Source organism: Paralichthys olivaceus, chromosome 1, assembly GCF_024713975.1.
Source record: "Paralichthys olivaceus isolate ysfri-2021 chromosome 1, ASM2471397v2, whole genome shotgun sequence".
In the NCBI taxonomy this organism is placed as follows: domain Eukaryota; kingdom Metazoa; phylum Chordata; class Actinopteri; order Pleuronectiformes; family Paralichthyidae; genus Paralichthys; species Paralichthys olivaceus.
This window is the reverse complement of record NC_091093.1, coordinates 31,342,501-31,359,223: the sequence shown is the minus strand read 5'-3', so window position 1 is coordinate 31,359,223 and position 16,723 is coordinate 31,342,501. Positions and strand designations below refer to the sequence as shown.

Here is a 16,723-nt window from a genome sequence, read left to right as displayed (position 1 = left end):
TGGACAGCAGTTTGTCCAGCATGGACAGCAGTTTGTCCAGCATGGACAGCAGTTTGTCCAGGGTCCTTCTCTCCGCCACTGTCACCAGAGAGTCCAGCTCTGTGCCCACCGCTGAGCCAGCTGTCCTCACCAGCTGTCCAGTCGGGCAGAGTCCCTCTTCTCGCTGCTTAACTCTAATGCATCAGTCAAGTCTAATGTTCAGTGTATGTTTCTGCCACTGGATGCTTGAGTTTCCTTCAGGATCAAGAAAGAATCTGTCTTTCTACCTCGAATAGAATGTACAATAATGATGTACTCAGGAGACATGAACAAATACATGTGTAGTGAAATAACATTGAAGGTTGAAATATTGCATTTAGGTAGAAACAGAACCAAACCTTCTCATCTCAGGTTTCATAATCGAATGATTCAAGTGCGTCAAACAAAGATGCATCAAGAGAAAAGTTTTGTAATAATTAAATAAGTTGCTTCCTTTATATCTAAATCAACAACCTTAGTCATTTTCTCAGTAGTGCAGAAAAAGAATCTGAGTCAGAGGAACAGAGAGTCGGCTTCTTAGAAGATATATGAGGTAGTGGAGACGTGAGTATAAATGGAGGCACCGATCTCTGAGATCAGATCAGAAACATCATCTGTCTCTGAGGACCAACCATGAAGATGCTGCTGACTCTGGTTCTCCTGATCTGTCTCCTGCTTCCTGTCTCTGCCGGTTAGTGTCTCAGAGACGAACACACTCTGACCTCTGACCTCAGCATCAACTTCACACTTTCATGTGTCCACAGGTCCGGCCGCTCCAGCGCTGCTGCAGGGCGATTGTTGTCGAGGATTTGATCACGTAAGCATTCCTGTGAGAAAGGTGAAAGACGTGAGGAAGACCCGACATGACTGCAGTGTGAAGGCAGTACTGTGAGTACAAATATACACGAGAGAATACGCACGTTTTAACAAACTGTTGTTTTATTATTGATGGCTGAATATTTTGAAAAGTTTTTATCCTGTTTGAATGTTAAATTAGTAATAATGTGTTATACTCTAAGAACTGATCACGTTTTTTTGTTCTTATTTCAAACTCTACCTCGTGACTGTAGCCGTGATATATATATATATATATATATATATATATATATATATATATATATATATCATGGTCTTCATGTTCCATGTGATTCTAACACTGAGCTTTTTGTCTCTTACAGAGTCACAACCAAGAAAAATAAGAAGTATTGTCTGAATCCTTCCTCGCCGTGGTTGAAACATTTCCCTGAGCTTTTCAAGCTATAAACACAAATAAAACTCGTTGTTGTGTTGATAAGATGACGTCACTGATTATTAATGATGATCACAGAGGTTCAAATGTGAATGATGTGTTAAAGTCATGTGTGCCTGTATGAGACAGTTGTGTTGTACTTGTGTGTTTTGCAGTTGTTGCTGCAGGATGTTTGACTGGTTTAATATTCCTGAGCTCCGGCTCCTTTCTGAATAAAACTTTTGTTTTGTGCTCGGTGTTCTGCTCTGTTTACTTTGGAGGACGCGAGTCAGGAGCCAAACTGAGACAGTGAGCGACCTTCTGCTCACTCAGACACGAGTTAAATATTTACACTCAGGCTGCAGGTTCAGTCTCTGATATCTCTGCACATTCCATTTAATCCCTCTGCATCTGAACAGTTATAAATAACTAGAAAATAACATGTCTGGAATTAACTGGACAACAAACTGAAGGAACTCATCTTTCAGGGTCTTTTTTCACATTAGTTGAACCAGCAGATGTTCACCAGCTGTTTTCTCAGCCAAGACAAATGAAACTGAAAATGATGAGTTCCTAATAATCTGACAGAAATTAAACTTCCTCAATAAGTAAACCTCAACTTTCTCTGAAGTTATAACTGAATAAAACCTTCAATACGTCTTTTTGTGGAACCACTTAAAGAAAGTGACGATGGCAGCGCGTCTCCTCGGTGAGGACAGCAGGCAGCACAGGTTGGAGGAGAAGAGGAGGAGGTGGAGGACGAAAACAACGAGGAGACTTTTCAATGTTTCCATTGTTTGTAGTTTGAGTGAAGGAAACGGTGCCAACAACAGTGTGGAGACAGAACGAGGCTTTTTAACAAGCTCCATCTGTGACTTCAGACAACTTCAGCTCATTTCAAACTGTGAAATTCAAAGTTCCTCGGCAGCAGTTTGTCCAAACGATGGACTTTTTATTTCTTTGTGCTTCACAATTTGTTTTGAAACTGTCTGTTATAATCAACACATTTGATATGATCATTTATCTACGATGCAGAAACTGTTGCTATTTAAAGTAGAAGTCTCTGTTCTGCATTAATGTCTTTCTTTAAATAACAATATCAGATTGTTCTTATCTTGTCTTGTCTTGTCTTGAGTGTGAGACACAAACAGAAGCGGAGCAGTAAAAGATTGAATCTTTTATTTAAATGCCTGTAGAGGTGAACAAACAGTGAGAGGACATGAGACGTCTGAGTGGACGATGAGATTATTCTGGACGTTAAGGACGTCAGTGTTTCCAGTGCAGACTTTACTGTGAGTCGCTCAGATTCATCAACAACCAAAAGAATAAGTTTCTAAATTGTTCTAATCCGTCCCAGAGAAGAGCAGCGTGTGATAAATGAGACGATCTCCTCTTCGTCCACTGACGCTGCGATGAGAAGAGTCGCTCGTCCAGCTCCACAGAGACACAAGGACGACTCGTCCTGTCACATGTGATTGTTCTCTGGCTGCAGATTCTACAGAGCAACAGTGGATTGAGCACATTGAGCAACATGCAGCCAAGTTGTCTTCACTAATACAAGAACTGCTGTGATTATATGTTTCTCTTCGTAGACTCACGTCGGTGAAACTCTGTCGTCACGTTTGGATCTCAGAAATAAATCATGTGGAATTAATGGAAATGTGCAAAAAAGGGAAATTACGAGTTAAACGTGTGATTTCTTCGTCACATGGAACAAAGTTCACACAAAGGTTGTGCTAACAAAATGTATACAATCCCACAATGCATTGTTCTGCATTTCACAGACGGAGGAATTACAGTGGTGTTGATGACGCTGTTGCAGCCGTCAGTGACGTCGACTGACGAGTGTCTCATTCTCACTATTGAGCGTCTCTTTGACAGAAGCTAATCGATGAGAGTTCACACATGAGCTCCAGCTCGAATCCAGAGAATCGTCTCCAGAGTTTGTTTCTCAGCTGAACAACACGGCATCAAACCCTCGTCATTCTTCAGGTGAGAGGCGGAGCAGACAGAGACAGGAAGTGATTTAACCAAGTGAGTCCATGTGAGAGAACATCAGTGAGCGAGTGGGCGTGTCTCTGAGGTTTCTAACACGTGACGTGAAACTGAAGAACTCAAATGTCTCAGGATGAAGAGGAGGAGACACGTAGAAGACGAAGACGTCCACTTGGACAGACGAGGAGGTTCCAGATGTTTTGGTGATGAGGGCCGACGCCGTGTGGACGAGCTGTAAACAACAACACTGATCTTTACACAGTTTAGACGCCATGTCCCGCCTCCTGCTGCTCTACAGGCTCCACCCCTCACCTGAACGTCCCCACATGTTCCTGTTGTTGTGAACGAGTCGACAATCTGCTACACACACTGACTACACAACATGACTACACAACATGTCCACACAACATGACTACACAACATGTCTACACAACATGTCTACACAACATGTCTACACAACATGACTACACAACATGTCTACATAACATGTCCACACAACATGACTACACAACATGTCTACATAACATGTCCACACAACATGACAACACAACATGTCTACATAACATGTCTACACAACATGTCTACACAACATGTCTACACAACATGTCTACATAACATGTCCACACAACATGACAACACAACATGTCTACATAACATGACTACACAACATGTCTACATAACATGTCCACACAACATGACTACACAACATGACTACACAACATGACTACACAACATGAGATGTGAAAACAGATGATGTTACCTGACGACCATCAAAAATTCTCTCACACATTCGAAAGGGGAGGTTTTTCAATTAGGTGCAATGTGCAACCTCACCACTAGAGGCCACCACATCCTGCACACCGAAGCTTTGACGTAACAAATGAAACCAGGACGTGAACTCAAATTGTGACACTGTTGAAAATAAACAGGCCTCTGGAGTCGATAACTGAATAAAGTCCCGTTAAAACGCTGTGGATGGAAGTGTGGACCGAGGACTCTCGCTGGACATCAGTCCATCATTATCGTCCTTGGAGAAAGACGTGACCTCATCTGGTGACGAGTCGCCCTTGGACCAACTGTTCTCTGACTCGGCAGCGATCTCTTCTCCTCTCTCCTCCTTCCACAGCCGCTCATACTCCTGTTTCAGCTCTTGGTAGGAGCGGGAGAAAGTGTGGAAGATGGAGGTGGCGGGAAACGCCATGATGAGGATGCCGCTCAGGATGCTGGTCAGTGCCACTATCTGTCCGGGGATGCTGCGCGGCACCATGTCGCCGTAGCCCACCGTAGTCATGGAGATAATGGCCCACCAGTATGATGCTGGGATGCTGCTGAAGCTGTGTTGAGGGTGCGTGGCAGCAAATGGCGCTAGCTCGCTCTCCGCTAGATGGACCAGAGGTGAGAAGAGAGTCACGGCCACGCAGACGAACAGCAGCAGCAGGCCGAACTCCCGCATGCTGCGCTGCATGGTCAGTCCCAACGTCTGCAGGCCCAGCGAGTGGCGAGCCAGCCGCATCACGTACAGGATGCGCAGAGCCCGCATCAGCCGCAGGATCAGGCTCAGTTTGTCCAGGTAGCCTCTGCCGGCGCCCATGAAGACCTCCTCCTGTGACTCATCTCTGATGTCGATGACCAGCGACACGTAGTACGGGAGGATGGCGATGGCATCGATGATGTTGAGGGGGCCGCGAGCAAAGGCCAGCTTGCTCTGCGCGTTGACAAATCGCAGCACGAACTCCAACGTGAACCAGGCGACGCAGATGGACTCCACCACGAACATGCTGTGACACTTCTGAGAACACTCCCCCTGCCGACACACAAACCACACGGTGAAGAGGATTTAAAGGGTCGTTCCACCAGTTTGAAGCTCAGGAGGAAAGGCACGGAAAACAGCAGTACCACTGGAAATCATAGGGGGCAGTGTAATGACCTTAAGACATGAGGAAAAATATCAACAATAGTGGAACTTTTTCGAGGCGAGTAAGAAACTACAGATTCTACGTTTCGACTTCGTCTGGAACAAACATTATCACGTCGTCTGGAGCTCTGGACTCTCAGCTGCCCTCTAGTGGATGTATTGCTGAACAACGTTTGTGGACAGTGACGGTCAAATCGTTTATAGTGAATCTCTCTTTGTCGTTAAAGGTCAAATAAATGATTCTTCAGTTAGTAACTGATGAATGTTAATAAATCAACAATGAAGTATAATAATCATTCAGATTTGTTTCATGACATCAGATCGAACTGCTCATGGAGATTATTAAGTCTTTACTTTATAAACATTTACGTCATCATTGGTGTGTGTGCATGCATGTGTGTTTGGTGTGTGTGTGTGTGTGTGTGTGTGTGTGTGTGTTTGCATGTGTGTGTGTGTGTGTGTGTGTGTGTGTGTTTGGTGTGTGTGTGTGTGTGTGTGTGTGTGTGTTTGTGTGTGTGTGTGTGTGTGTGTTTGCATGTGTGTGTGAGCACATCTGCAAACAACTTTAAATAAAGACTTAGAATCTGAGTCTCAGTAGATTTCTCCTCGTCAGTATTTGTTCGGGGGTGAATGTTAAAAAGTGTCTGTTGCTCTGCAGAGAATCAGAATCCGTCATTAAAGTGGAAAAAAATCAATTTCCATCTCCGAGCGTCTGAGAGCTGACTGATGACGGAGAGAAAGAAAAGAAGAGAGTGAGCAGAAGAAGCAGAGAAGTGATGACGGAGCTGACGAACGTAACGACCTCTTGTTCCCTGACGAGACGATGGAGCAGCTTTTCATTACACGTTCAAATCAATATTTTTAATCTGAAGGAAACACGACTCCTGGACACGAGTGAATTCCTGGTGAAGAAAGTGATGACGTGAGCTTGTAAAACACTTTGGATCGATGTTGTGTTTAAAGTTCCATATCAATAAAGTTCGACTTTAAACTTTCTTCTTAAAGATTTCAACAACTTAGTGTTTTTACTGTTCAAGCTTCTCAAATGTCTGTGAGCTGAAGAGAAACCAGCAGAGGGCGACCTACAGAACAACGTGTTCATATTTCACTTGAATATGGATCCATTCCTAAGAAGGATCAGAATCATTCACAGCCTTGACCTCGACCAAACACCATTTCCCATCAGCCCCGTGTTCACATGCTGAGGTCACATGTATGTCATGCAAAGGGGAAGGTCATGTCACGTGTTCTCGTCATCAGACGACTGAAGGAGCTTTGTGCTGCAGTTTTTTCATTACAACCGTTTTAATAACGTCCGAATCTCGGTTCCACGATTTCTCCTGCACAGACTTCAAATGATGTCACAACCACGGAGACGTGTCGGCCATCTTTATTTACAGTCGATGGTTTCACTAGAAGCTTCTTTCGGGTTCGATGCTCTGATGTGAAACATGAGCTGATGACTTGACAAGGACGTAAACAGTTCCATACTCACCCTGGTCTCTTCGTCTCTGAGGTCCGGCATGGTGCTGATGCAGAGGCTGATGACGGTGACCAGCACCATGATGACGGAGAGGCAGGCGAACATCTTCCCAGCCAGTCCTGAGTGAGGGTTCTCCACCACCTCCCTCAGGATCCCGATCAGTCTGCCATGGCCCTTCTCAGCCTCTGTGGTGCTTTTCTTCAGCATCATCCTCTTCTGCCTCCACTCCTCCTCCTTACGTTCTCTCTCCACCATGTCTTCTACCCGGGTGATCATGCGGCGACGGCAACATCGCTCCATATGACCCGGGTCCACGCCCCAGTAGGCGAGCTCGTCGTGCAGGGACACGGCGCACAGTTCCCGAAGCAAGCGCAGTTTGCCTGCCGCCAGGAAGTTGAGGATGACCCTGAAGGCTGTCGGGTTCCGGTCAAAGAAATACTCCCGGCACGTCTCGTCGTAGTCGTCGCAGAGTCGTGCGATCTCCTCAGGGGTGGTGCAGAAGCGAAGGCGTCCCAGGCGACTCTGGGGAAACTGCTCCAAGGTGCTCCAGGGGAAGGTGTAGCGGTTGCCCCCGACATTGATGAGGACCTGCAGAGTGTGGTCGACCACATACGAGGCCTTGGGGTCACGAAGCAGCTGCGCTCGCTGAAAGTAGACGCCCTTGATGGTCTCGGTCTCCGGGATCTCAGTGAAGAAGCGGTCGAGGCTGCTGTCGTCGCTGCTGATGGAGTAGGTGCTGAAGTCGTGGTTGGCGTTGCTGATGATTGGCATGCTGGTTGCAGGACGTGTGACCAGGTGGAAAAATGTTTGCGCGTCGAGCAGAGAGGAGGTTTTTAGGGAGGAGCTTCAGAGAGGCCGATCAACTGTGGTGCAAAGATACAAATAAGTCCTCAGAAACTTATATAAACAAATTCTCTCAGTTGGTCTCAAACGTTTCGTGTGGAGTTCCACAAAGCTCAGTTCTCGTAGACATCTGATTTTATTTATTTAATCCTGAACGCTCCGAGCCTCCATCAGTTCTGACCAGTTTCCTGTTAAACTCGTTTCCTCATTGACAAGGATTTCATCCAAACCTTTAACTCACTCTGACTCTAGCGCCCCCAGGTGGCAGTCTTAACAAGGATGGTACGTTTTCTGAATTCTTGCCCTTTAAAAATCTGATACTACATTTGTTCAATTAAATGTTACGCTTTTATGAAATCCACGACTCAAAGAGTCCGATTCTTCTCGTTTAACGGATCTCTCTTTATAAATGAATCTGTGGGGAAAAGGTTTTAGGCCTCGACAGCAGGGACGTGTATTTTTAAATGATCCCTCATCAGATCCTCTCATGAGCTGACACCAGATCAGATTCACTCCTGCACTTGACTTTGTGAAGCTTCCTGCTGTCGTGTTCCTGAACAAAGAAAACATCCTGACACTTTCAGACCTGACACCTCTCTCTCCACTTCACGCCTGCTTCATGTGACTGTCGACTCTCACATGATGTTTGACCTCAAAATGTTTCTTCAGTGTGAACGACGATTGAACATCTGGGACCCAGCAGCAACAAACTGGACCAACACAACTGGACCAACACAACTGGACCAACACAACTGGACAGAAACAACTCTAACAACGGATGATATTATTATCCTTATTATTAACATTAACACTATTATCATTATTATTATTATTATTATTGGTTCTCAGTCTGTTCTGTGTATTTTGCTCATGAAATTAAAAAAGCTAAAGTTCTACTTGAAACAGCTGAAGTATACTGAGTGTATATGTAGTATAATATATAGATAGTATTTATTCCTCACCGTGTTCTCCTCCTCTTCTCTCGGTTCCTCCTCCTCATGCTCCTGTGATGAAGCTGCTGTCTCTCGGAGCGTCTCTGCTCCTCATGTCCACCGTGAAGCCACCGAGCATCAAACATGAAGAACTGGTGACGAGCGGCTGCTGAGTTTATGTCTGACAGCAGGACCCTCCTCTTACTCCTCCTACACCTCCTCCTCTTTCTCTTCACTCTAATACTCCTCCTCCTCCTCTTTCTCTTCATCCTCCTCCTCTTCCTCCTCCCACCACAGCTCTTTACTCTTCTACACTGTAAAACAACACTTTATTATTTTATTATATATTTTAACTGTAGTTTAAGTTTAGTTAGGATCCAAGAGTCATCGAACATTTAGGTGAAGCTATCAAATGTTACACACACACACACACACACACAGACACACAAACACATACAGACACACACACAGACACACACAGACACACACACAGACACACGTACACACACAGACACACACACACACAGACACACACACACACACACACACACACACACGATTGTTATTACGATTGTTATCAGTGATTATTTTTATTTCCTCTCCTTCGAGTCTGGAGCAGAAACATTTTCTTCTTTGACTTTGAATTATTGTCACTTTCAGCACTTTGTTGTTTCTTAACATCAGTTTAACTTTTCTGGTTTGAATCACGTCACACGTGACGTCCGCAGAGTTCAAGACCTAAGACAGAGACGTTTGACCTCAGTCTTTCACACGTGTCCGACGCAGCTGGAGATTCTCTGCTCAGACGTGTTCACAACAGATGGTTGAGGTGAGACGCAGCAGACAGAGACAGGATGTGTTCGTGCTGCAGAGATCAGCTGTTTCTGTTTTCCAGAACCTGCGTCGGCTCTGATCACCACAAACTCTCCTGACATCCTGGTCTGTGACTCCACTTGCTCGAGTTCATTATTGAATTGTTGCCTTGACACTTGATCACCTCTCAGGTGTGTGAACGCTGAGCGGCGCTGACGCCAGCTGCTGCAGACGTCAGAGACCAGAGGAAGAGAAACGCTGTCGTCCTCGAGCTGAACTGTTTGTGTTCTGTCTTTAAACCCACACAAGATGAGAGAGATGCTGCAGAATTGTAATAAGATGACCTCTGACCTCCCAGGCTGATGAATATCAGGGATTACACAATAATCCACAAACAGCAAGGAGGGGGGGGGGCATGTTGGGACGCAATCAGGCTGCAGGTGCATGCTGGGAAATTTACTGAGTAGAATAGAGTCAATAATAATGGTTATAATAATACTGAGTAAACATCTGTAAAATCAGAGGGAGTCCATGAGCGAGTGGGCGTGTCTCTGAGGTTTCTAACACGTGACGTGAAACTGGAAGATCTCAAATCTCTCAGGATGAAGAAGAGGAGCCGTACACGTAGAGGACGAAGACGTCCACTTGACTCAGTCACAATGTGTACATCATGTCCGCTCTCTTGCATGACCTTCTGTCTTTACTTCCTCTCCAGAAAACGTCTGTCCACTGTTTCAGAGCGAGTCTGAACCTCTGCAGGTCGGGAGCTTCCCGAGGCCCAACAGGCCCTCGGACTGTCGGTCGACATTCTTCAACTTCCTGTCCAAACCCCGTGACACGAACTTCCTGACGAAAGCTTTGTAACTTTAGAGGTTTGGTTGAAGAAGTGTGGAGACAGTGAGTATTGATGATCTGTTTGCTCTTTACTGAGCTCAATATATGAACTGATGAATCAAATAGTTGTGCAGTTATTTTTTAAGATCCTCACTTTACCTTTGGTGTCAAACAGCTCTGTGAGGTTTTATTTTTCAATCCACTGTCGTGATTTCCATCTGACTGTCCACAGAGATGTCCCTGTGATAAACCACGTCCTTATTCAGGCTGCATCTCTCCACTAATATCTTTTCTGTGCATAGAGCAGCTTATTTACATTTTTTAAATATACTTCTCTCCTCCCAGACTTCCGAGCAGCAGGATGATGAAGACTACAATCATCCCTTCATTGTGTTTGGAAACCTTAAGCCTCTTTTGCAACTTAATTTCCTGGTGGTGCGGGAGGTTAACATGGTTCAGCGGAATCTCTCTGACAGAAGAAATTAAACCAAACTCCTGGGGATTGCGCCGCTCTCTCAATTTGTGCCGAATCACCAGGGGACCTGTGCAGCAGGGCAACTGATAACTCACCCTTGATTCAGCACAAACATTCCTCTCAAACCCTCGTTAATTAACTCCTGCTTCAAATCCCAGCCTGCCCCGGCCTCCCCACGTCGACTGGCGGAGGCCGGCCGCGCTGCGAGACGCCGTCGAGCTGTATTTCATTAATATGTTGATGTGAGCTGTGCTTCATCAAGAATTCAGCCTGTTAGTGCTGCTGTCTCCTGTTTCTCATCATGGAATGAGGACAGACAGGAAGTCCGTGGAGCGTAGAAGGAGGAAACCCTCAGAAAGGAATCCGATTATATAGGTCAGGTGTCCATTTACAGTTATTGACGAGCTGCCCTCTGAGCCCCCCCCCCTCCAACTCATCTTACGAGCTGCCTGACACATCGACGTCCAGCTCGTCCACTGTGAACAAGGTCTGCTTGTTAAATTCTCCCAAATTACATAGAAACACGTTTTCTCAACGTGTTGGTTTTTATTCTATTTGTGCATCAACAGATATAAAGTGAGATTATTATGAAGTATTGTTATTATCTGATTAAAACCCTCGGCATGTAAATCAAGCTGCTGCTCTGTCGTTCAGACTTTTCTTCACTCGTCCAAAGAAACAATCGACTTTCCTCAAGTCACGTTTATTTTAGAAGCACATTTAAAACAACCAGAGTTTTAAAGTGCTGTACAATTCATGAAATAAAAATAAAATCGAATTAAGCTCAAACACACGTGAAGACACTTCAGTTCATCTACAGAGGAGTTCACGTTACACGAGCAGCTGATCTCAGCATCTGAGGCTTCATCCACACGACCACTGTTTGAACCACAGACACGTCCCAGACGTAAACGCTGCTGCTCCTGTAGTTTGAAAACTCTGAAGCTGAAAGTTTGGACACGATGACGCACGTGAGATGTTGTCTCTCGTCCTGGTTTCAGTTTGGATCCTCGCAGCTGGATTCTGCTCCCAAACAGAGGGAATAGTAATAATCCAGTCATGACGAGATTACAGCTTTCAAACAATCCTCAGGTCGTTCAAACAGAGGAGCGCTTCAAGTTTTACAGGATTCTGTAGCTTAGTCACATCAGATGAGTGGACAAGACAAAGATTCCTCTATTTGTAATACGAAGTGAATATCCTGGACACATGGTTGTTGTGAGATACAACGGGTTAACTAGGGGGCGCTCTCACAGTGAGGACTGTCAGACAAGTGTCTCTCAGGACGCCGTCTTCTAATTTGTCCCGTCACAGTTTTACAAAGAACCAAAATGCTGTTAAACGCTTTTCATAATAACACGAGCGATCTCTCACGTGGTGTTTTGTGTAGCTGTGTGCTACATGCTCGCTACATGCTCGCTCATCCTATTTTCCATAAAGTTGTTACCGTCCATGCAGACAGACAGACCTCATAGTGGGGCCTGGAAAGCTGTTTCCCCCTGCTTCCAGTCTTTATGCTAAGCTAAGCTAATCATCCAGTGAAGACCACCAATATTTCACAAATGATCCGTTGCCTGAAAGATTCTCGATGTTAAAACATTTTGACATCAGGTGACAGAGAGCTGCAGTTTTCTTCACAACAGAGACTCAGCTCCATTTCTCCACAGCTGTCCCAAATATCCCATCATGCATCTTTTCCCCAAACAATCTTAACAATAAACCGGAATGGTCACTTGAACGAGGACGTCCTCTCCGTCTGTGACGTTGATTGATTGAATCTCTGGCGAAGTGCAGCTGACTTAAACTTTAGCGAAGAACTTACGTATTAATGATGTTATGCTGTTAATCACGATCTTTTCTTGAACAGGACATTGACCTTTACTCAACTTCGTGTCCAAGAGTAGGGACCAGCTGTCAGCCGTCACCGTGACGACCCCTGTTGGTTTGTGAGCACCTGATCTCAAGCCTCAGTTTCACATTGTGTCCAGCGCCATCTTGGTTTTTTGAAACCAGAAGTAACAACATTTAATCAGATAACTGATTGAAACCAAACTGAGTCAATCAGAGTCAGATGAGTATGAAGCCGAACGTCAGGGTTTGGAAACACTGATGAACTTGCTGATGGATTGAAACGCTTGAAGAGCAGGAACCCAGAGACAATTTCTTCTGCTCTTTTGAATCATTTAAAAGAGACAAGCGGAGTTCTTCCAGCCCGATTCCCTCGACTGCAGACGCACACCACTACGATCAATAGAGGAAATTGTAAAGCAGAGAAATTGGACCAAAGGGCCGGAGAAGAAGAAGAAGAGAAGAAGAAGAGAAGAAGAAGAAGAGAAGAACTGCTGATTGAAAAAAAAAACAGCAAAGGTCAAGAAGGAAGAAAAGAGAAGAATCCAATCATTCCCCTGAGTTTAACAAATGAGCTGTGTGTGTGTGTGTGTGTGTGTGTGTGCAATGTTTTTACGTTGGCTTGTTGGTTGAGCCTCAGACTCACGGTTTGTTTATTCAGAAATAACATCACTCTCTGTGTTCGCCTGCACACACACACACACACACACACACACACACACACACACACACACACACACACACACAGTTAAAGACTGGCAGAATGAACATGTGAGTGCACGTCACGCTGTCATGAATGACACTGGATTCTTTTGTGTCTCGTGTTGGTGCCACTTGACTCCAGCGCCCTGAAGTCGTCACAAACATCATGAGACCTGTTGCTGCTGTCGCTCATGATGATGTAAACATTACGTGTGTTCCTGTCCGTCATCAAAAAGATCAGGATTGTCATTATTAGTATTTTATAAAGAATCATTCCAAAGTGAGATTCCCATTAAACCCTGAGGGGTTTGTGAAAATACACACGAGTCTTTGTGTTCATATCTGAGTTGTGAATCTTTGACTGTCCTCACAGATTTTCATGATGCATATTAAACAGTGATGATCTCTCACCCACTTACTCCCTCTGGTGTTCTGCTGCTATTCCTGTCGAGCTGCTCGTGAGTCAAACAGTCCTCCAGGAATCACACACACACTCACACACACAGAGACACACACACAGAGACACACACTCAGAGACACACACACAGACACACACATACACAGACACACACACACAGACACACACACATACACACACACAGAGACACACACACAGAGACACACACTCAGAGACACACACTCAGAGACACACACAGAGACACACACACAGAGACACACACTCAGAGACACACACTCAGAGACACACACAGAGACACACACTCAGAGACACACACACTCAGAGACACACACTCAGAGACACACACTCAGAGACACACACACTCAGAGACACACACTCAGAGACACACACAGAGACACACACAGACACACACACACACACACACACACACACAGACACACACACAGACACACACTCAGAGACACACACACACACACTCACACACACACACGTACACACACACACACATACACACACGTACACACACACGTACACACACACACGTACACACACACACACACACACACGTACAGGTGTACACAACTTTAAAAACGTCCTTTCAAAGATATCATCATGATTTAAATTGGTGTTAAGTTTATTTGTATGTTTATTGTCGAACACTGAAGAAAATATTTCATTTGAATAAACTTTTATTTTACTTATTCTGTCATTTCATTTTTTTATCCATCATTTCATCCTCATGTAAAAATCCCTGAAGCGTCACAGGTTTGTATTTTAATATAAATTAACTTTCACACGTCACAGTGAGAACTGAAGGCGGAACTCTCGCGGTCCTGCGGAACTCTCGCGGTACCTGCCCGGGTATATAGTCGTCCTCCCGGCCTCCTCCTCCCTCTTTGTCCCCTCCGGTGAAGGTGCAACAGTCCTCGGTCGTCCCGAACCCGGGTTCATCCGACACCGCCACCGAGCAACAGAACCGAGCTTCAGCTCCACAGCAACAACACCATGCCTCCTAAATTCGACCCCAACGAGATTAAGATCGGTACGTTTCTCTGTCGGGGCAAAGAAACATGGAGTCGTTCGCAGCGTGTCGGTCTCTGAGCGACGCAGAGAAACGGTAAAGACAGGACCCGTGAGCCGGCCCTCAGTCTGTGGAGCCACGGTGTAATATATACTTCTATAGAGATTAATATGAATACTGCTGCTGGGTAATTAGAATAATAATAATAATACGTGTTCAGTCTCACTCCTCCAGGAAACACGTGGGCCTAGCTGCTAACATGCTAAAGCTAGGCTAGCATTAGCGTAGATGAAATACTGATCTGAGACCTGAGCATTCAAACTGTCTGAAGAGTTTAACGAACTATTAGTTGATTCACCTTCTTTATTCAGTCCTGGTGTCTCACGTCATGGTTCTTAAGTTTTTATCTTTTTACGTGTTAATGTTGGATCCGCTGGATTCTTCAAGTTCAGTTTAGTGATGAGAATGAAAAGATCATTTTCAGTCAAACTGGTGAAACCAGGAAATATTCTCAAACAGATTTGATTTATCAGAGAACTACTGAAGTTTGATCTAGAACCTAAGTGTTGTACATGTGGTTGATCAACGTCCTGATGGAAACTGAAGAGAAACTAAAACAGGATCTGTTTTTGGTGGCGATTCTTCAAAGTAAAAGCATAACATGCCTCCATCCTGCTGTGATGTCATCAAAGTGTCTGTAAGCGCCACTTTCAAATTCCCCATGACGCCTCATCCACATGTTTTTACGAGACATGTCCTGAAGACCAGTTTTGAGTCTAGTTGTCTGTCAGCGGTTGAATGTGTTTGGATTCATGTGAAGATTCTCAATCCCTGGTTCTTTGTCTCAGTGTACATGAGATGCACAGGAGGAGAAGTCGGCGCCACCTCAGCTCTCGCCCCCAAGATCGGACCTCTGGGTCTGGTGAGTATCAGGATAGAAAACCTGAGCGTGAGGAATCAAACCAGCCTCCCGCCACTATGCCCGTCTGTCCAGTGACTGAGTATAATCCAGTGGAGGCTCAGATCGACCCAGCTTTAGGAAACAGAGCTGTTCACACTAATGGACCGCTCTGTGCCGAAAAGCCTGGAACACAAACCACAGATGCTTTAGTTTGAAAACTCTGAGGTCACTTAGGTTGAGCTCATCACGTCTCGTTTTCTCTCCAGTCTCCCAAGAAAGTTGGTGATGACATCGCCAAGGCCACCGGTGACTGGAAGGGCCTGAGGATCACAGTGAAGCTGACCATCCAGAACAGACAGGCAGCCGTACGTACTCACCGCTGCGGTGTCCACGTTCAGACACAGCTTCACACTCCAGCTCATGTCACTCAGACACATGCAGCAGGATGTTCTCTTTCTGAACATGGACGATACGCTGAAGATTAATGTAGATTCATTCCAAAACATTTAACTACAAGATGTCTTGTTTTTGTCCAAAGATTCTTTGTTTAGTTTGATATTTATTACAAGTTAAATCCAAGTCTGTGTATTTCACTGTTGAAACAAATGTCCAGATGTGAAATGTGGATATTAATCATCACTTCCTGTTTGTCAGGTCGAGGTGGTTCCCTCTGCGTCTGCTCTGATCATCAAGGCTCTGAAGGAGCCTCCTCGTGACAGGAAGAAGGTCAAGAACAGTAAGTGACTATTAATTCACAAAATGCCAACTTTTTTTTATATCCTGCGATTGAACGGGACGATTAACCACATTTCATCACTTCCTTCCAGTTAAGCACAGCGGCAGCGTGACCTTTGACGAGATCGTGGGCATCGCTCGCATCATGAGGGCTCGCTCCATCGCCAGGGAGCTCTCTGGTAAGAGTCCAGCTGTAGTAGAGTTTTTACAGCAGCTGTGACCAGATGCTCCTTCGGTCTGCTGCGTGCACGGCTCAGCCTCCCGCCACTATGCCCGTCTGTCCAGTGACTGAGTATAATCCAGTGGAGGCTCAGATCGACCCAGCTTTAGGAAACGGAGCTGTTCACACTAATGGACCGCTCTGTGCCGAAAAGCCTGGAACATTTGTGTTATTAAAAATCATTTTCAGCCTGTTCTGTAAATCTTATGTCTTAGACTTTGAATGTTTTAATGTTGGCAGAGTGAACAGCAGGATCTTTACCAACTTTATTTTTCCCTCTTCAGGAACCATCAAGGAGATTCTGGGCACCGCTCAGTCTGTTGGATGCACCATCGATGGTCG

The 16,723-nt window shown here is 45.2% G+C and overlaps 2 protein-coding genes and 2 non-coding genes across 5 annotated transcripts in view; 3 read left to right on the top strand and 1 right to left on the bottom strand.

Moving 5' to 3' along the window:
- Nucleotides 1–2,410: 2,410 nt before the first annotated feature.
- kcng4b (potassium voltage-gated channel, subfamily G, member 4b) lies at nucleotides 2,411–8,622 on the bottom strand. The gene is made up of 3 exons (XM_069530735.1): nucleotides 8,445–8,622; nucleotides 6,652–7,502; nucleotides 2,411–5,045 (listed from the first exon to the last, which is right to left on the bottom strand). The coding sequence occupies exons 2-3, from the start codon at nucleotides 7,408–7,410 to the stop codon at nucleotides 4,203–4,205; spliced, it is 1,602 nt and encodes a 533-aa protein (XP_069386836.1). The 5' UTR covers nucleotides 7,411–7,502; nucleotides 8,445–8,622; the 3' UTR covers nucleotides 2,411–4,202.
- A 5,719-nt stretch (nucleotides 8,623–14,341) lies between these two features.
- rpl12 (ribosomal protein L12) overlaps nucleotides 14,342–16,723 on the top strand; it is a 2,471-nt gene continuing 89 nt past the window's right edge. The window contains exons 1-6 of one of the 2 annotated variants that reach the window (XM_020110277.2): nucleotides 14,342–14,546; nucleotides 15,374–15,447; nucleotides 15,693–15,791; nucleotides 16,081–16,162; nucleotides 16,254–16,340; nucleotides 16,666–16,723. The exon at nucleotides 16,666–16,723 is cut by the window's right edge and continues 89 nt beyond it. In XM_020110277.2, coding sequence (XP_019965836.1) covers nucleotides 14,510–14,546; nucleotides 15,374–15,447; nucleotides 15,693–15,791; nucleotides 16,081–16,162; nucleotides 16,254–16,340; nucleotides 16,666–16,723 — 437 coding nt within the window. In that variant the 5' untranslated portion in view covers nucleotides 14,342–14,509. Of the gene's footprint in view, nucleotides 14,622–15,373; nucleotides 15,448–15,692; nucleotides 15,792–16,080; nucleotides 16,163–16,253; nucleotides 16,341–16,665 lie in introns of both variants that reach the window. The other variant, XM_020110278.2, reaches the window with a different exon arrangement.
- On the top strand, nucleotides 15,495–15,620 carry LOC138411278 (small nucleolar RNA SNORA65). Its single transcript, XR_011243930.1, has one exon. It is a non-coding gene; the product is annotated as a small nucleolar RNA SNORA65 (small nucleolar RNA).
- LOC138411282 (small nucleolar RNA SNORA65) lies at nucleotides 16,422–16,547 on the top strand. Its single transcript, XR_011243933.1, has one exon. It is a non-coding gene; the product is annotated as a small nucleolar RNA SNORA65 (small nucleolar RNA).